Source organism: Ochotona princeps, chromosome 30 (genome assembly GCF_030435755.1).
Source record: "Ochotona princeps isolate mOchPri1 chromosome 30, mOchPri1.hap1, whole genome shotgun sequence".
Lineage (NCBI taxonomy): Eukaryota > Metazoa > Chordata > Mammalia > Lagomorpha > Ochotonidae > Ochotona > Ochotona princeps.
In genome coordinates, this window is record NC_080861.1 from 4,358,126 (window position 1) to 4,377,137 (window position 19,012).

Sequence of the window (19,012 nt, forward strand, 5' to 3'; positions counted from 1 at the left end):
GATCTGTCCCCACCTGGGCTGCTGTGAGCACTTCAGGCATGAACCAGCAGATGGAAACTCTCTCTCTTCCTCTGTCTTTGCCGTTCATATAAACAACAAATAGTTGAAATGCTTTTAAAAACCACAGCTTAAAAAAAAACCACTGATTCTCTAGGAATGGCCCTTAGATACTGTTTTTTATGTTGCTACTCTGACACCTGCCACAGAGCCCTAGAAGCAGCTGCCACTGTCGTGTCCTTGTGCCTCACCTTACTGGCAAGCAGTCCACACCCATGCCCTTCTGCCTGTGCCTTCCCTCGAGGTGGGACCTTGCTTGCCCTGATTTTAGCACCTGCTGCTTGGGCTTGGAAAGCTTCCTCCACCGGCCTCCGTGGTGGCTTTGAGTAAACCAGCTGTGTTGTATTTTCTTCGTGGGACTGCAGCTGCTGGGGTGGGGGATGAGCCTGAGCCAGCAGGGCTGGAGGATGGTGGGCACAGGCTGCCCTAGGACAGGAGTTCTTGGGCAAGGGTTCCTTCCCCATGTTATCAACCTCTCTGGGCACCTTGCCAGTCAGCCCCTCATCATGCTCTGAAGAATGAGTGTATGTCCAGACTCTAGTATGCTAAAAAGGTCAAGGGCAAGATGCAAAATTGGGCCCAAGCTTTCAAGTCCCCAAGTGGAGAGGATTCTGGTAGGAGCTCTGGATGGAAAAAGTCAAGGAATTTGCAGCTTTCCACCCCTCTAGAACACTTCTGGAAAATGAGAATCATGGTGGAAAGGAGACACCTGTTCCTATACTGGAGTTCTGATTGGATTTTATCATCTTACAAAGTCACCCACTCCTGGTTGATGAACCCCAAGCATCCTTCCCCTGCTGATATGTTCATTGGACACTAATGCTGCATAGGCAGCTCCTTCCTCTTGAAAGCACTCACTTTTATGTTGTTGGGGACAGGTGCACTGGCTGCCAGAGCTGCTGTGGGGCTCAAAATACTCAAGGGGGTTGTCATTACAGTCTGAACTCTGCTCTCAACAAAACAGGAGGGGCACACCTTGCAACCTAGACCAGAGCTGAGCAAGAACTCACCAAAGGAGCGGCTAGAGGGAAGACCCTCCCCTCCACCCAGGCAGACAGATCAGCTCCTTCCCCAAAAGACTCAAGGCCGTGGGTATCTGACATGAACCATGAATTTGCCTCGCAGGTGCACACTTTGGCTGCTGATGAACAGGTGCTGATGGGAAGCCAAGCCAAAGCAGGAGATGGATGCGGCTGCAGTAGGATATTCTGCTTGCATGCTTATCGGTGGGTGGGACCTCCTGGGGATTTGGCAGCTCTGCTGTATGTCATCGGATCGTGCTGACGTGGCATCCAGGCACATGTTACCCCATTCCTATGAAGTACCCAATTGGAATGCTGCATTGCGCTGCTCCATTGAGTGGAGCCTGGCAACCCCAGGGCAGCAGGTGGGCAGTGACAGGAAGGGCCACGCGGTCTCTGGGAAGTCAGCAGTGATTTCCTAACTGGGAGTCATCCCTCAGGGGCACCCAGATTGTGAGATTTTTCAAGCTATTCCTTTCTGGTGGATGTACTTTCCAAAGGACTGGTAGACTCCAAGAAACAGTTTTCAAAGAATAAATGTGGCTGCTGATTAAAGATTGGGGGCGGGGCCGGGAGAATGGTGTGGCCTTGAGGAGCGGGGAGGAAGTGGTGATGGGGTAGGGGGCCAGTGGCTGCGGCTGGGGACTGTCCCTGGAGGACAGGAGAGGAGATGGGGAACACAGGGGGTCCCAGTCTCGGCTTGGGGAGTGAAGCACCGGTGAGCACTGGGACGGAGAGAGGCAGGGTAGCAGTGATGTTGGGGCACAGATGGGGAGTTGAAGTGGAAGGTGGGGATGCAGTTAACACAACCAGGGTCTGAGGAGGAAGGACTCTGGCACACTGCTAAGGCTTCCCAAGGGGGCGGGGGTGGGGACCCTGCTACCCAAAGACTTGAGGCTAGAATCCTGAAACCGATAACGTCAAGTGGAGAGATAGAAAAGGGCTCCCACTGAGGTCTCCAAGGAGTCAGAGGGAGCATGAGGACCCTGGGATGGAAGGAACCATCCCAAAGAGTGAGGGGGACCAGAAGTGTCACAGGCTTCAGAGCTTGGGCCAAACCATTATGGAGAGTGTAGTGGATGAGGCACCTTAAGGACAGGCAGTGTTGGTGGAGCCAGTTGCAATGGCACCTGACTCTTGAATGATCCGGGCATCATGCGAGCCCCATGGCAGTGTGCCGGAGTGTGCATTGGTATTCACCAGTGAACACAGACAATTGCGTAAACTGCCCCAGCCTTGGATCGCGTCATCTATAAACAAAGGGCAATGTCGGTAGGCATCTCTCCGGGCTGCACCAAGGGTCAACTGTCCTTAGTAAATATCTACTGAACACGTATTTGGCAGGATGCAGACCTGAGTGACCAAGGGGGACAGAGAAACAATGGGTGGGCAAGCGAGATGATGTGGACAACATAAGAGCTCTCCCTCCCCCTGCCAGGGGCTTCCCCAGGACCACCATCCAGCCTTGGGGCCCTGCGGTCCCTCCCTTCCTGGCCAGCCGTGCTAGCCCCCTGTGACACTACCTTACCCGTCCCTACTTTCTCCCTGGACAAAACTAACTTCCCTTTCCGTGAAGGCAGGAAGGGAAGGGCTTCATCTTCAAACTCTCCCGGGAGAGGAGAAATAACATTAACATCCCATCTGGTCCCCTGGAACAAAGAATAGGAAGAAGATAACACAGCGAGCTTTCCACCATCCTGCGGACTGGAATGTTCTTTTCCTGCCTCAAATAGATTCAGAGCAGGTTCCCCAAGGGGGGTCTCAGGGGTCCCTCACTTGATCCCCACAAAGTGGTGCTGAGACAAGATCTCCCCCAAAGATGAGATGGCAATTGGAATCTGCCAAGGGAAGCTGAGCGCTCTCTCTCTCTCATTAGGAATTCTCCAAGAAGGGTTTACACACCTCTTGACATGCCTTCCAGGGACAGTCCTGTTTGGCTGGAATGCCTGGGGCAGCACATTTCACACTAATTGGACAGATTCCTCCAGTCTTGTGTGCTCAGGCCTCACCCCTGCCTGAAAGGGTGGCTTTCTTCACCAAATACTTGTAAGGCCCAGGGCCCCAGGCCAGCTGTCCTCTCCTACTCTCCCTCTAAGACCCCAGATCCCAGGCCCAGGGCCCCAGGCAGTCTCTCCTCCCCTGGTCTTCCAAGTCTCACACGTCTCCCCTGCCTCCACCTTCGTTCTAGCCACCATGTTTCAGACAGGACGTCCCTGGGAAAGAAGTGAAGCTGCCCCTGGCCGCTGCTGACTCGCTCCTGCCGGTTGCCCTGTCTGCTCACCACCTGTGCAGCTATAAGAGCGGGCACTTGGTTTCCTTCATATTTCCCTTGACTTTGTACTTCCAAGCCCTCCCGCTCCACCCCTGCCACCACCAACCCTGTTAGTGCAGAGTCAGATTTCCTGTAAACTTCTCCTAATCCCAAGTAGAAAAGCATGCTATGAGCCCAAACCCTACCAGCTTCCGCAGCATGGGCCTTTCCGTATCTGTTTGGATTGTATCCTATGGGGTGACTTGCAAGTACGATTCTTTATCTAAGCTGGATATATTGTTTGAAGCTAAATAAAATAATGAAATAGAATAAAAACAGTCTTAAGAGCCCAGCCTGGTTGAGCTCAGCCAGGATTTGGCTTGGAGCAATGCCTTGGCCCGGGACCCTCCCCTTGCCTCCACTTCCTTGCCCATTGGGATTTCCTGCCGACAGATCAGCCTCCCCAGTAGCTGTCCTCATAGCCTCAGCGTGGGCTTCCTCCACGACTGGAGATCCCTAACAGACAGCAAGTCCTCTCTGGGGTCCATGGAGGCTTGGCAAGGGGATGCTGGAAGCAAGGAGAGGGGTCACTGGGGGCCTGTCCCCCTGTCCCCCTCCCAGCTCCCAGCCTGGTAACTTCCTTCTGAAGGAAGGACACCGTGTGCTTCTTTCAGACCCTCTCTCGTGTGTGTGCTTTGCTGGGCCTCCGGGCTCCCATCTCATCAGAGGTTTGCTGTGGGTCAGAATTCTGCTGACAATAATAGCAGCAGTCCCTGCTGGCGCTGCTGGCTCTGCAGCCTCCTCCCGCTCTGACCCCAGCCAGCTATTTTGAATCACGGCCCTTTATCTCCAACAGGCCTTCTTCCTGCACGGGAACACCACGCGTTTCCTGAATCATGTCTTGAAAGACACTCCCCTGTGGGGCATGGACCCTGGTTTTGCGTTCAGAGCCACACCCTGCAGGAGGGGCAGCAGGCTGCTGTCGCATGGGGAGGAGGCCTTCCCTGCCAGGACAGGTCTGGTTCTTAGTAGAGGGAAGGGGAGAAGGCTCTTGGTCTGCCCTCCAGATCCAAGCGCCTCAGCTGGACTCAGAGGCTTCACCCCTCCGCTCCTCCTTTCTCCCAAGTGGGTGCCTCTCAACAGCAGTCACCCTTTTGGGTTCACTTTTTGTTTAAGTTTATTTATTTTATTTAGGATCTCAACCAAGATAGCCTCCCTCTACTGGCTCACTTCCCAATTGCCTGACACAACCAGGGGTGGGCCAGGAGCAGGAACTTCATCTGGGTCTGCCACAGGGATGGCTTGGGCTCAAGGACCTGAGCCACCATCCTGTGCCTCCCAGGCACATTAGCAAGGAGCTGAATTGGAAGCAGAGGCGAGCCTCCACCATACCTCCCCCATCCTGAGTTCATTTCTTGGTGCTGTTTGCACTGGGACCTCTTGAGCCTCACCTCCTAGGTGTTACCCATGGGTGAGTGCCAGCCAGCACTGAGCATGAGCTGCTATGAATGGGGACAGTGAGAAAGATACGAGAGTGGAAGGAGAAACAGCCAGTGGTAGCCCCCCGTCTCAGGCCACAAGCTGCCCAGGAGACAGGCCGGCCAAGTGGAAGCCTCCAGCCAGAGAAATGAGGCATCCTTTGCGGGATGGTCATGAAATAAGAGGTCTGGGTTCAATTATTGGATCCACTGACACAGACACGCCTTTTTTCAACTTGACTGCACTGCAAAGCTTACCCATATGACCATTCTGGCTGGTTTTTTTTTTTTTTTTTTTTTTTGCTTCCAATATAGAATTAAGTCAATTCCATGTGATATGCAGCACTTCATTATAATAGGCTTTGTGTTAGATGGCTTTGCCCAGCGTGGGGCTGGGTGACTGCTCTGAGCACATTTCAGGCAGGCAGGGCTAACTGTAAGCCACACTGCTCCATTTCAGCTGGATCACACACCATTGTTCAGTTGGATGTAACCTCACCATCAGTAAAGGAGCATCAACATATATTTGTTGGAGCTTTTTCTTTTCCTATGAAAAAGTAGGGGTAGAATGATTTGTCCATGAGAGGAAGCACCAGCAAATAGATTATGTTTATAATTCCAGTTGGCAGGATAAACCAATAACACCCATTATTATGAATGTGGCAAATAAAAAGTGATAGAACCCAACCACCGAAAAGCATTTAAAAAGGCAACTCCAAGTGGGTAACAAGTGGCACATTTCAGTGCGGCGGGTAGTGGCTGGGATGGGCTGGAGGGATTGGAGTAGAGAGAGGCAGGCCCCAAGTCCATGCACACAGCACCTCTGCCTTGCGCCAGGGAGCCCCCGGCGTGGAGCACAGGCTCAAGGAGGGCACATGTGGCAGGTGTGGCAGACATGACCACTGGAGCTGAGCACACAGGGGTAGCCACAGAGCCACTTTCGCCCCCTGGGGAGCACACAGGGAGTACCTCTTATCCACAGAGCCAGAGAGCTGTCAGCTGTGATGTGGGCATTGTGTCAGGAAGGAGTGCTGCATGCCTGCACCTCAGCCTGCTTGCCCCAGCGTGAGGAGAACTGGTGGGAATGGAAAGGCCGTGAGAAAACCTGCCAAGGTGGGAGGCTGTGGGGCGTTGATGGGGTTGCACAGCCCAGCGAACCAAGCTCTCTCCTACGACTGGCAGCACACTGCAGCGATAAGCCAGGGAGTTCCTGAGCGAGCACGTTGCTCTGAGGGGCGTGAAAGGCATGTATGGAAAAGTTGGACATAGAAGCAGAGATGGGCTGCCCCGAATGTCAGGGCTCATCTGTGTTGCTCCGAACCCTTCCATACGTGACATTCTAAACACACACCAGTATCAAGTGCACTCTAAATAAGTGGGAAAAAATTAAGAAGCGAATGTTCCAGTAATTGTGTCCTTAGCCAGGGCCTGCTTGGATCCAGTGGGGCTGCCTGGCTGGTCAAGCAGTGCTAGGTCTTCCCTGTGGACCCATCAGGGCTCAAGCCTGCAGAGGGAGGGGACACACAGTCTTGACCTTGAGCATGTGTGAGGGGCTGGAAGAAGGCTTCCCTGTGCCACTCTTTCCTTCCTTCCTGTTGGAAAGCTGTCACACCTAGATCACTCCGCCAGTTACCTGTGTGGGAAGACGACCACTGCCACGCAGGGGCATGCCATTGTCACAGGGCCTCAGGTGCGTGTCTGCATAGGCCCCATCACCAGCTTCTGAGACAATGCCACCTCTCTCAACTTCCTCACTCAGTGGGTTAAGTCACGCTGGAGAAAGCACAACCTCATGGTCATTGGTCACTGGAGGAGTGAGGAGCCCATGGTCATGGCATCGCAGGGTCTGTGCCCAGCATTCCTGCGGCCCATGCCTCTGAACCGCTTGCAATCCAGGTGTGGTGCTCATACTAGTCTGGGAAGGAGCCATGAACTCGACCAGCAAGGAAGGAGAGCCGTGTCCTGCCTGCCCTCCAACCTCTGCGAGGGAAGGTGATTTCCCTCCTGAGACCTTGTGGTCCTCGCAGAGGTGTGACGTGAGCTCCCTACTCGGAATCTCAGCCTTGATTCTGCCTTTCATAGTTCTCTTCTTTTTAGGAGAAATATCTTCACAGCCTCTCCAGTTGCTGTCTCCCTCTTGTGAGCAAGGAGCGCACATGCACACACTGGGAGCCTCCCCTGTCGCCTTGCAAGTCTCCAGCCCCTCCGCAGGCCTTCTTCCCAGCTCCCCCCTCTAAGCTGTGCCTCAGGAGATGTGCCTATTCAACATCCCTGCCACACGCACATGCTGGCATGCAGGCACAAGTACACACACATGCACACACACACACAGTGTAAACTTCTGTGATTCCATGGGCACACACACAAGCCTAGGTACTGACACAGCTTGGGAACCTTTCTAAGTGAAGCTCATTAAAGTTAACAAATGTATCCCCGTGACACTGCCAAGGCTCATAATTTAAAAACAGAGTCCAAAGCTGAGGAATTCTTTCCAAGTTTCAGAGTCAGATTTTGAATACTTTCACGGGTATAAATCTTTTTGTCAAGTGTGTACTTCCTTGAGTACCTTTCTCCAAGCATGGTTTACGCGTAATGGAATGCACTCAGGACTGGCGCCGAGGTGCAGCGAGTTAGACGGCCGCCTGTGATCCTGGCATCTTAAGTGGGATTAGGTTCAAGTCCCAGGTGCTCACTTCCAATCCAGCTCCCTGCTAATGCCCCTGGGAAAGCAGCAGATGGCCCGAGGGCTTGGACCCCTGCCACCCACATAGGAGTCCTGGATGAAGCTCCTGACTCCTAGCTTTGACTTTGTCCAGCCCTGGCCATCTGGGCAATGAACTAGCAGATGCAAGATTTCTCTCTGTCTCTCCCTCTACCCTTCTGTAACTCTGCTTTCCAAATAAATAAATTTTTAAAAAGTAATGAAACATAACACAGGCTGGTGAGTTTTGACAAACGTGTAGACATGTGGCCTATTCCTACCATGCCAAAGTGTCTCCCCAACCGTGGTTCCAAATTCTAGCTTTTTGGTTAGACCTAGAAGTATCGCCAGGTGATATGGAGTTGAGCCACGTGAGAAAGTGAGGCAGCCACATCAACATGTGCTTGGCTGTGCCGTGCAACCTGGATGACTTGCAGAGGGACTGAAGCTGCGCCCAGGGACACATGCAGAGCTACGTGTTCTGGGGTGTGGGTTTAGCAGCTCAAGGTGCACCCTGATGTTTGCAAGGCCTGGGACCCAGGATGAACTGTGCATTCTGGCACTGTGGCCTTGCTGTCCTAAAATCGGACATCATCTGCTTCTGTGAATCCTGTGCTCCGAGGGAGGAGATGCCGCTAACGGACAAACCAAATGCGTGATGTGTTGCTCACGAAGCACTAAATGCCAGGAGAAAGGAAAGGAGGCGACAGCAAGCGGGCCAAGATGCTTTGGGGGCCCACAGCCCATGGAATGCATCCTTACACGCTTCCTGTTGTGAAGCAATCAGGAGATTCAGATCCTAGCAGAAGCTGCTTTTGAAAAGGGGTCTATTAACCTCCCCTAAAGCCGGTTGTGCAGAACACTGGTCTCTGTTAGATGGAAATAGTGGAGGTGGGTGTTCAGAGAGGTTTACACAGCTGAAGGCGTCTGGAGAAGGTTGAGTGAAAGTTGAGCGGCTGTTTAGCCCCCTAATGCTTTAGCTGAGTTACACTTGAGGGCCTTTACTTTGCGAATGCCATTGCATTTTTTTTCTTTTTTTTTTCCTGATCTCTTTTGAGCAATCTCAAGTGAGTGCTGCCAAGCGTCACGGCTTGTGGGGATTCTGTTCTAGCGTTCTGACACCACCTGCGAGGGAAAAGCAGCAGAGAAGTCAGCTTACCTTGGGCGGCAAGAGGACAGAGTGGAGGACGCTCTAGTTCACTGAACATCCACCCAGTGGCACTCCCCGTGCCCACACTCCCTGGCACGCCCCGTGACCACACTCCCCACTTCCATCCTCACAGCAGCTCAGGTGTGACTACAGCGCCCATTTCTGTTGGGGACCAAATTCCATCACTGAAGGTCACGTCCTTACTAGTGGAGCTAGGGTCTGTTGGACCTCAAGCAAGGCCTGTTCGACGCCCAATTCCAAACTAGCCGAAACCGAAGCCCTGTGTTGACTCTGTGACGGCAAGAGCTAGTTACTCCTGGCTGGCACTCCTGTCCCCACCCTACTCGTCCACCTGCAGGAACCCTTGAGGCACTAGGCTTTTGTCGGTTTTGTTTTTTTCTCTGTGTCCACGCTGGTCATACTTGGCAAGTCTGAGCAGATCATGGGATGCTATCACAGAGAACAGTGCTTGGGGGCAGATGGCTGGGGCTTGAAGTGACCCTAACCAGAAAGCTACACCTGCCCTTGTGCTGCCTTCTGTCTGCTTGGCTTTCTGTCCCTGCCCTACAGCCATGTGGCTGCCCATCTCCATCCTCTGAAGCCCTGGGGCCCAGGCCCGTGCCAGCAAGGCCACCAGACCCCCACGAGGCTCTCTGGGCTGTGGTGGCCAACACAAGTGATAAGGTGGGCTCTGTGTGGGGAGGGGGTTGGGGGAGCCGAAAGGAGAGATGCCAGCTGGCAGTGGGTGAGAACCCGGGGCTGGCTGTGCTGTGCGGCTGGAGTAAAGACGTGTCTTTCAGGGAAAGCATGAGGAAAGATTTGTTCCCTGCCATTCCCATCTTTCCCTCATGAGTCAGTGGGGAGAGCAGGCAGCCTTCAGGTCACTCCCACTCATCTTTTTAAAAGATTTATTCATTACTTGAAAGCTGAGAGAAAGAGAGAGGTATTCTATCTGCTAGTTCACTGCCCAAAAGCAACAGTCGGAGCTGGACCAGCCTGAAGACAGGAAGCAGGAGCTTCATCCGGGTCTCCCACGTGGGACAGGAGGCCGAGTGCTTGGACATCTTTGCTGCTCTCCTGGCCATTTAGCAGGGAGCTGGATTGGAAGTGAAGCAGCCGGGGCTCAAACCAGTGCCCATAGGATGCCGGCACCACAGCTGGCAGCTTTTGACCTGCTCAGCCACAGTGCCCATTCTTGACTCATTCTCCTACTCATTCTTGACTCATTTGTACAGGGGACGACCGGAAAACCCATGCATGTTTCAGGCTTACCCTGCACGTCGCCCTCTCCAGCTGCACTCCCCTTCCGAGGCCCCTGTCTCCAACCACCACTTGGACCTGGTGCTGTCCTGAGCCTGGAGTCACACCCCCCTCACTTCCCGCACTTAGTGTCTGCTCTTGCACAGCACTGTCAGTTCACACGGGAGTCCACAGGCCAGGTCCTCCCCCATACCCGTACCTCTCCTGGCCTCAGGTCCTGTCCTTGTCATCTCCTCCCCGAATGTTGCAACAGTCCTCTCTCCCCTGCTGCATGCCACAGGTTGCTGCCAGATGTGCAACATGCCTTTGAGATGCCTTGGTGCAAGTGTCAGCCACAGGGGTTGGCATTTTCCGAAGCAACCTTGCACTTGACACATAACTGAGCCCCGTGGTATTGGAGGGTCGAGGAGTTAGGCAGACAAAGCAAGAGGGAGATGACTCTGCCAGCAGACAGCAGTGGCAGGGACATGATACGTGCACTCTGGTGGGACCTTGAGCGTGCAGCTTTTGATGAGTCTTGAAGGGCAAACTGCCTAACGCTGCCTGTCCAAGTAGCCTGAAGCTTAGCTTGCTGACAAGCCCACAGTCTATACAGAGCTCAGTGGAGTTCACTGTTTTCTGCTTGATTTGGCATCAAAGGCTGGGGCTGGCAGCACCTGCAGGCTTGCTCAATAACATGCTTGGCACTGGATGCTGGCTGAGGGCTAATGCCTCAACCATGGCTGTTGGCCGAGCACCAACAGGTGGCCTCTCCAGGAGGAGAGCAGCCAGGGTTCCTTTGTAGGGGGTGATGTCTGAGTGCTGGTATCCCAAGGGAGAAAGAATGTACCTTAGGTACAAACCTCAGAGGCACCTGCTCCACTCCCCTCACTGAAGCAAGGATCTGGGGTGGGCCTACAGCCAGAGGAAGAGAACACAGACTCTGCCTGGTGATGGAGTGTCCTTGTCACATGGCAGAGGTGCCTGTGGGTGGGAGAGGGTGGCATGGCTATCTTCGCAAGGTGTGGCCAGCCTCAGCAGGTTTTGCATCCGAAGAGATAGGCAGGACACAGGACCCGGAGTCTCATGGATGCCAGTCCTGCCAAGGGGCATTGGTTTTTGTTCTGGAGAGGACGGAGGCCGTAGAGAAATGTGATTGTGGCATAACGAGATACACCTGTGCTTGCCGAAGCTTTCTCTGCAGGGGGTTTCATGGAGGAAAGGAGCAGACAGGCAAGAGAGGTCTGGGAGTCTGCTGCAGAAACTCAGGGGAGCCAGAGGAGGTGCTTGAGCCCAGGCACATCCATGGAGGAATGAGACCAGGCAAGGGACAGCCAGATCACGGAGTCCTAGCCAGGGGGTGAGTGTTGGGGAGTGAGAAAGTGGAGGCATTCAGCAGAATTTCCAGTGGGGACGAGACTGGAAGAAATATAAAAGTGGCCTGTGGGGAAGAGAAATAGCTCTGTTTGGGAAGTGATTGCGTGATGTGAGGTGTCGCAGAGTGTCCAGGTGGACGCCCCCCAGCAGATGGTGGGATGGTCAGATGGACCTCAGTGGGAAGCACTGAGTAAGAAGCAGAGGTGTGGGGCTGCCCCCAGGGCCTGTACCAGAAGGTTGCATCTCCAGAGAAGAGGACTGTGTAGGGGTAGGAAGAAGTGCACAGCCTCTAGGGAGTGGTCCCAGGGAAAGGCTCTGCCAAGGCAAGCCAGAGCGGATCTGCTTGGAGTCCGGCCTGGGCCAGGGTTCATCTGGGCTGGGGCGTGCTTGGATGCCCAGTAAGGGTGGAAAACAATCAGAGGTTGACAAGTCCCATCACCGGGCTGTGTGCTGGCCCACAGCCTGTACCATGTACTTGACCTCTCATCTACTGTCTTGGGGATTTCTGTGATGGTTTTGCCTTTGCCCCTAAACCTTTGCCTGTTCTCCCCTGCACACAGGGCCAGAGCCTGTCCCCTGTTCCTGTGGTTGTAGCCTACTGGAGGAAATTTCCCAAATGAGTTGTTTGGGGGTCTTCCTACACCTGCCTGGATTTACCTGTTTTTACTCTTGGACTCAGTGTCTATGAGCGTATTTCAGGGCTATCCCTGCTCTCTGCAGCTGGGTGATTTTGAATCAAGGCCGAAACAGGCCTGACTTAGCCCAGTTACGCTGCAGTTTGGGAAACCAAGGGCAGGGCAGGGCAAGGGTGAATGAGGTGCAGATAACATGGCTGAGGTCACCCTGCTGCGCAGCGGTCGGCCCAGACCTCACCTGCTCCAGCTCAGTCACCCAGGCAGCTGCTTCTCGGGTTCCTGGCTTCTGGAACTCCATCACCCTGTTTGTGCCAGATCATCTTCAAAAATGCCTCTCTCACAAAATACTGAAAGTTGGAGTGTGTTGAGATCAAGCCTAGTGAGGGGCTGTGGGGGGAGGCAGGTGTAGGGGTGCTCTATGCTTCTGACACGGGAGGAGTGCAGTGGCTGAGCGTCAAGGTGGCTCCTGTGTGCTGTGCCCAGGGACACACGTGCTGAGCCTGCCAAGGTGCCCTTTCCGTTCTCTGGCCTGGCATGTGGGTGACCCCACAGCATGGAGCCAGTTGATCTGGGAAGATCAGCTCAGCTCTAGGAGGGAACAGAGCTGGAGGAGGGAACCCAGGTGCTCTCGGGAGGTGCCAGCCCTTCTGGGAAGGCAGAAAGTCTGGTCTGCTGTGAAATGTAACCCCTCCCCTGCTCCACCTTGAGGAAAACCCCAGCCCCTCGGGCACCATCCAGGGCAAGCTCAGAGTCTGCAGGGGCCCAACCCAACAACTCAGAAACCCAAGAGGAGCTGGGTTTCTCCAGAGTCACCCAGGGAGCTGGCCAAGGATGCCATACAAGCCCTCCCTGCTACAGCATGTGCCCTTCCACTGTGCACCCCATGTGTGCTTGATGCCACGGGGTGCAGAGCGCACGCAGGGCAGGACACAGAGATAGGTGGCCTCTGGGAAGGGTTTTATCCCCTGTGGGGGGGCAGGCACAAATGCGGAGCTCAGAGAGCCCCGAAGAAACTGCCAGCAAGTGCGGTGAGGACAGGAAGGCAACCCTTGTTCAGGCCAGGTGGGCTGGAGACCACAGTGCAGCAGAGGTGGGCCCTGGAGGGTGCTGTCGGGGCTGGAGGACAGTTTGGTGCTTGTGAGCTGCCCTGGCTGGACCTGGTCTTCAGCCCTTGTGGGGACACAGAGGGGCGTAGATGAGCAGCCTGTAGGTACTGGGGTGCTGTTAGGGGAGCAGTGTCTGTTGATGAGTGTCCTAGAGGCACGCCTGGGCCCTCAAGCCTTTCCCTTGGGGGTGACTTTGCAACCCTGTTATATCACAGCCTTGCGGTTTCATTGGGCTGTTTGTGCTAACAACGACATGAATGTAGTGAGGATAGGAAGGTTGGCATTTTGGAGTGCTTCTCGTGGGGGCATGACACACGGGCAGCAGTGATGGCATTTCACCCTCAGGAGCACCTTGCGCAGCCTGGGTGAGGATCCAGGTACCCCGGCTGTTGGCCCCTGGAAGGGGAGGCTCCTGGAGCACTGACCTCAGGTCCCACGTCTGTCCCAACAGATGTTCGTGCTCTGCCAAGGCCTCCTGCAGCTCTGCCAGCTCCTCTACAGTGCCTACTTCAAGAGCAGCCTCACCACCATCGAGAAGCGCTTCGGGCTTTCCAGCTCTTCCTCAGGTCTCATCTCCAGTTTGAACGAGGTGAGCACAGTATCCTGGCCCAGCAGTCCCCTGTGGATGCTCCTCCCTGGCCACGAGACCCAGAGGAGCGGAGGAACAGTGTGCGTGGGGGCGGGTCTCTCCCCCCCATACAGACCAGGTAGTGGGCATGGCAGAGGCAGCCAGGCTTGACACAGGTCAAGTGCTGCTGAGCTGAGTATAGTCCAGTCCTCACTGTAGCCTGGGAGTTGGCACTCTGCTCATACCCATTGCACAGATAAGACGATTAAGGCTTCATGGTGCAGGTAGGTTGGCCCAGATGTGCCAGGTGAGCCCTAGGCCCAGGCAGCTCCTGTCTCATGGGGCTCATGAGTACCATTGGGATTTAATAACCCTGACCCCTGGATGAGGTCAGATGTCGGTGAACTCGCAGCGAGCTGGTTGGCCCCGACATGCAATGCCAGCTGCCTCTGCTGCAGTTGAGACACAGCTTCTAAATCTTTCTCAACCACAGCGTTGTGGTCCCTGCGTCCATCCCAATCAAAGCTGACAAGCGAGGCGAGTCCTCATTTCCACCTCAGCCCAGGTGAGAGCCAAACCTTTGATCTCATAAATGCTGTCCCAGGTGCTTAGAACAAAAAACACTGGCCCCAAAGCAGCTGGGTTTTCCAGGGGACAGGGAGCACCTAGCTAGCTGGGACTCGTTGAAGTCAGGATGTTGATCAGCCAAATATTTGCCTAGGGCGATAGTTCAATTAAAAAAAAAAATCCATGAAATCTTTTTTCCCTCAGATGAACTTTTCGAAAATCTGACTTTAGATCATGCCACAGGCATAAGTTGTGTGGCCAAGATCTTCAGGTGGTTCCTTGCTCCACCCTGGTGGGGGGTGTGTGTGTGTGTGTGTGTGTGTGAGAGAGAGAGAGAGAGAGAGAGAGAGAGAGAGAGAGAGAAAGAGAGAGAGACCTGGATGGCGGATGTGAAAAAAGGATTACACAGCAGCAAGGGAGGCCATCTGGCCATGGAGTCGTGGACTGGCACTCATAGTCCCCCAAAAGCCTGGAGGAGCCCACAGATGAGGTCACGGGGGACAGGCTCCAGCATAAAAGGCCAGTGACTCAAGGAAGGACATGGTACCCGAGTACAAACAGGGAGCACCTTGGCCCTGGGAGGTAGCTGTCTGCCCCCTACTCAGCTGCGGGCTCAGCAGACACAGCCAGTGGGAGGCCTGACTGCCTCGCTCTCTGCTCCCTGGGTCTGAGACATCAATAGGCAGGGTTAGTATGGTTTTTGATGGCCCAGCAAAGCCATTCCCAGGCTGCAGGTGCCAAGACCTGGGGCCCATGTCTCAGCTGGGTCACGGTGCTTCCCCAAGGACGCATCCTGGGAAGAATATTCTGTGAAGGGCCCTAACGCAGCCTCAGGGGTCAGGGGAACGTTCAGGGGCCTCTCCAGACCTTCCCGTTACACACACACACACACACACACCCTATCTCTCGCACAGATGTTAGATGTTCCAAGTCAGCCCCTCTTCTCCAAGAGACAGCTGACTTTTCTCATCACACCTGCTCGTTTTAAAGGAAACCCTGGTTCATGCCATCCCTCCTCCTGTCCTCAGGAGGGGCACGTGGCCCAGCATCCTGAGCTCTTCTGCAAGTGAGAGTGCTGAATGACGAGGTGAGATGCTCTGATTGCAAGCCCCAGTTCCTTGGAGCCAGGACCCAGCCACGATGGGAGACCGTCTTGGGTTCCTAAGCTGGAGCTGTGCATGCTCTCTGGATTCTTCCCTTGGTCGGGTCTAGAACCCACGCCCGGCAAGGGAGGCAGCTGAGGCTTGGTGCCTGGCTGGGCTCTCTGGGCAGGGCGAATGCTGTGGTTCTCCATGGGCCCCCGCTGGCCTGGCTTCTCCTCACTGGCCTTCCTGGAGCAGGTGTGGTCCACTCTCAGTGAGCCCGGCTGCTCTCTCCACAGATCAGCAACGCCACCCTCATCATCTTCGTCAGCTACTTCGGCAGCCGGGTGCACCGGCCGCGGCTGATCGGCGTTGGTGGGCTCCTGCTGGCTGCAGGTGCCTTCGTGCTCACGCTGCCGCACTTCCTCTCAGAGCCCTACCAGTACACCTCGGCCAGCATCGGTGAGTGGGCCTCAGGGGGCGGGTAAGGAGTGGGCAGGCGTGACGATGGTGACACTGCTCCCAGGACAGCGGATGCCAGTGTGGATTGTGCTGTCCTTTCCTGCCAGGACATTTCCGGGCCTTTGGTCGTTCTGTGTCTTCCTGAAGTACATGGCCATCTTGGAACTTCCTGGGGGAGGTGGAGCTGTGGTGTGGCTTACGGGATGGGCAGGGTTGGGGCGGGGGGGGGGTGTCACGCAGTTCCAGCTCCTCGGGGCACTGGGGCACTGCTGACCAAGTGGGACTGGAAATATTTTGTTAGTTGAGACCATACAGTGTACTTTACAGATCGCCACCTTTCTTGATAAAGTTCTCTTTAAAGTTGATAGCTACAGTTTCATACAGAAAGGAGGATTGTGGCTCCGTTTCCATCACATTATTAACCTTTTAGCATTTTAGGCAAAAGAAAGTACCACAGTTGCTAATCGCTTCAGTTCAGAGCAGGAGGACTGTGTAACTGAATCGTAAAGCAAATGTTTTCATTGTTATCCTTTTGGATTGCAAGAAGTTTCTTATTTGTGAATCAGATTTTGGTGTGTATAATAGAAAATATTAAAATTGATAGTCTGAAGTAGCTATCTACACTTTGGTAATAAATTATAAAACATGACTTTCAGCAATTCATTTTATTAGCATTTTGTTTGACAAAGTTTCATGGTTAATTCTTGGGACAAACAGTATTGATTATCTTAGGGAATTTAAATATAAATTTTGCAGTGCGCTTTTTTAGGATTACCTAATTCAACTCGCACGTGCTATGGAGTTCTAGTTTTGGAATTTATTCAATACATTAGGTTTGATGTGTGATTGCATGCACTCAGGAAGTCAAATATACTGTGTACTTTTACGTTAGACGTCTCAGTGATAATGTAAACCCATTTTTTCAGAAAGAGAACCATGTCAGTGTATGTCCGGATAAGGGCCAGTGTTTGGCTGAAGGTGTGTTGCCTGGGAAAACATCCACCAGGCCTGCAAGTGCTGCCTTTTGTCTCCCCAACTTCACAACTTGTAACATTTTCAGAGTCTCTGGGCAGGAGGACAGGTTCTGTTGCTATGGAGGTTGTACACGTGGCTATTTTTTTCTTGAACACTGAATCTAAACACTGTCTGATTTTAAAGGTTTAATCTTCTTTACTAGACTTTTAAGTATCAAAATGTAGTTGCCCTTTTGATTATAGAATTGTTTACAAAAATTCATTCCAAGTTGGAATCCTTCTCAATACTAACCACATTATTTGTACTGTGTTGCTTTTATAAGATATTCAAAACAAAACTTTCTCTTTTTTTGGCATCACCAACTTGCGAGACAGTGCGCACGAGACCATGGCTCGCTTCACTTGGTGATTGCTCTTGTTAGGAATATCAGTTCTTTCACATGCGAGTCTTGCATACACTGAACCTGGTGTTCTAGAATCATTCTTTCAGTGACCTCTGCATTACAGTTTGGAGCTCTAGAAATTAAAGTGTTATCCAGTTTCTGGGAGTTTCTGTAACACTGAGATTCCCACTGTTTTGAAATGTGTTCAGTCTTCCAGTGTCTAATTAAATGGAGCTGCTGAGTTACTTGCTATGCAGTTAAGATTCTTTAAAAGATGTGTTTATTATTTTTGCTTGAAAGAGTTACAGGGGCTCAGGAGGAAAGACAGAGAGATCTTCATCCACTGGTTCACTCCCCACATGGTCCCAATGGCCAAAGCTGGGCCAATCCAAAGCTGGGAGCTAGGAGCTTCTTCCAGGTCTCTCACATGGGCAGGAACCCAAGATCTTGGGCCATCCTCCACTGCTTTCCTAGGCCCTAAACAGGGAGCTGGACTGGAAGTGGAGAATCCAGGACTCAAACCAGCACCCATATAGGACGATGGTGCCATTGGTGAAAGCTTAGTTTGTTATGCCAGTTTGCCAACCCTCTACAGTTAAGATTTAAAAGGAACATAAATGTAATGTAAAACTCACTGTTTTAGCCATTAACTGCATAATCAGTCTCAAATGGCTTAGATATACGCACAGTGATGTGTGACCCCCAACACTAGTTCCTGAACTCTTTCACCGCATAATATAAATGCTTTATAGCTATACTTTCTTTTTTTAAATTTCATTTTATGACACAGTTTCGTAACATATATCCACAAGCAACTGCTGGCATCTGACCTTGTCCTGGACCAGGTTACTGCAACCCACCTTTAATGAACTCAGAATTGCCTCTTCTCGAGACACGTGCAGTCAGGGGACACAGGCATGGTCCTTTGCACCCAAGCTCTCTGTATGACTCAATGTGTGGACCAGCTTTATTTGGAGATGAAGCACCTGGGATGGCAGTGGGCATTCCTTGGTAGGTGTGAGGCCTGTGGTGGAGAGGGCTGTGCAGCTGGAATGGGAAAAGGATGGGGCAGGAGTAGGAACGCAGCGAAGGTTGGGGTCTGGGCTTGGAAAGGTCCCCTACCTTGCTGTAACTAGCTTGGATCTATGGAGCGTGTGTCGGGACTAAATCCTGTTCCAAGGGGCAGAGTTGAGGACAGAACACAGCGCCCTGCCCTGGACTTAGAGACTAGAGGAGAAGGCTGAGGCTGGCTCTGAAGGGGTTGGGAGTCTCTCCAGGCTCAGGTCCCCACCCTTGCCTGCCTTGAGAATACTGAGTTAATGAAATTGAGCAAGGGAGCCCAGGGCACTGGGGCCAGGTCCAGGAGAGGGCATCCTGCCAGCACCACACGCGTGTACACACACACACACCGGACCTTCCCAGCCTGGCAGGCTGGCTCCTGCGGTCTGGGCCCACATCCTGATGGCATTAGCTTCGCATAGAGCTGCACAGGAGGGTGGTTAGAGATGGGTTTCGCTCTGCCTCCTGTGAAGGGCAGTGGCTCAGATTGGGAACATTCTGCCCATCTGGCCTTGACCTCAGTGCTCTATGCCAGAAATGCCCTGGGGAGGAGAGATGGGGCTGTGGGAACGCTGTAGGAGGATCCACTAGGCAAAAGCAGGGACTACAAAATTGTTTTATTGTCACCTATTTTATTGGTGCTAATTCTATCGGCAACAAAAGGGCACAGCTGGCTTCCCTGGCAGGGATGGGAGCCAGGGCTGGGGTGGAGGGAGGCTGTGCTCAAGGCTGGGCTAGTCTGGGGCACCTTTCTGGAGTCAGCAGGTGGGATGGGGGGACGCCGGCCCAGGAGGCAGCTGGAGCTGCACAGCAGGTACCAGGGCAGCGTGGGAGTGTGCTACGCTAATGGGTACAACACACTTCATGGGAAATGCCTGACACGTGACTGCTGCTGCAAATA

The 19,012-nt window shown here is 53.3% G+C and overlaps 1 protein-coding gene across 1 annotated transcript in view; it reads left to right on the forward strand.

Annotated features, from left to right (window-relative positions):
* Positions 1-19,012, forward strand: part of SLCO2A1 (solute carrier organic anion transporter family member 2A1) — a 63,723-nt gene that overhangs the window by 19,922 nt on the left and 24,789 nt on the right. Inside the window, exons 2-3 of the mRNA XM_004588325.2 lie at positions 13,468-13,605; positions 15,533-15,695. Coding sequence (XP_004588382.1) covers positions 13,468-13,605; positions 15,533-15,695 — 301 coding nt within the window. The remainder of the gene's footprint in view (positions 1-13,467; positions 13,606-15,532; positions 15,696-19,012) is intronic.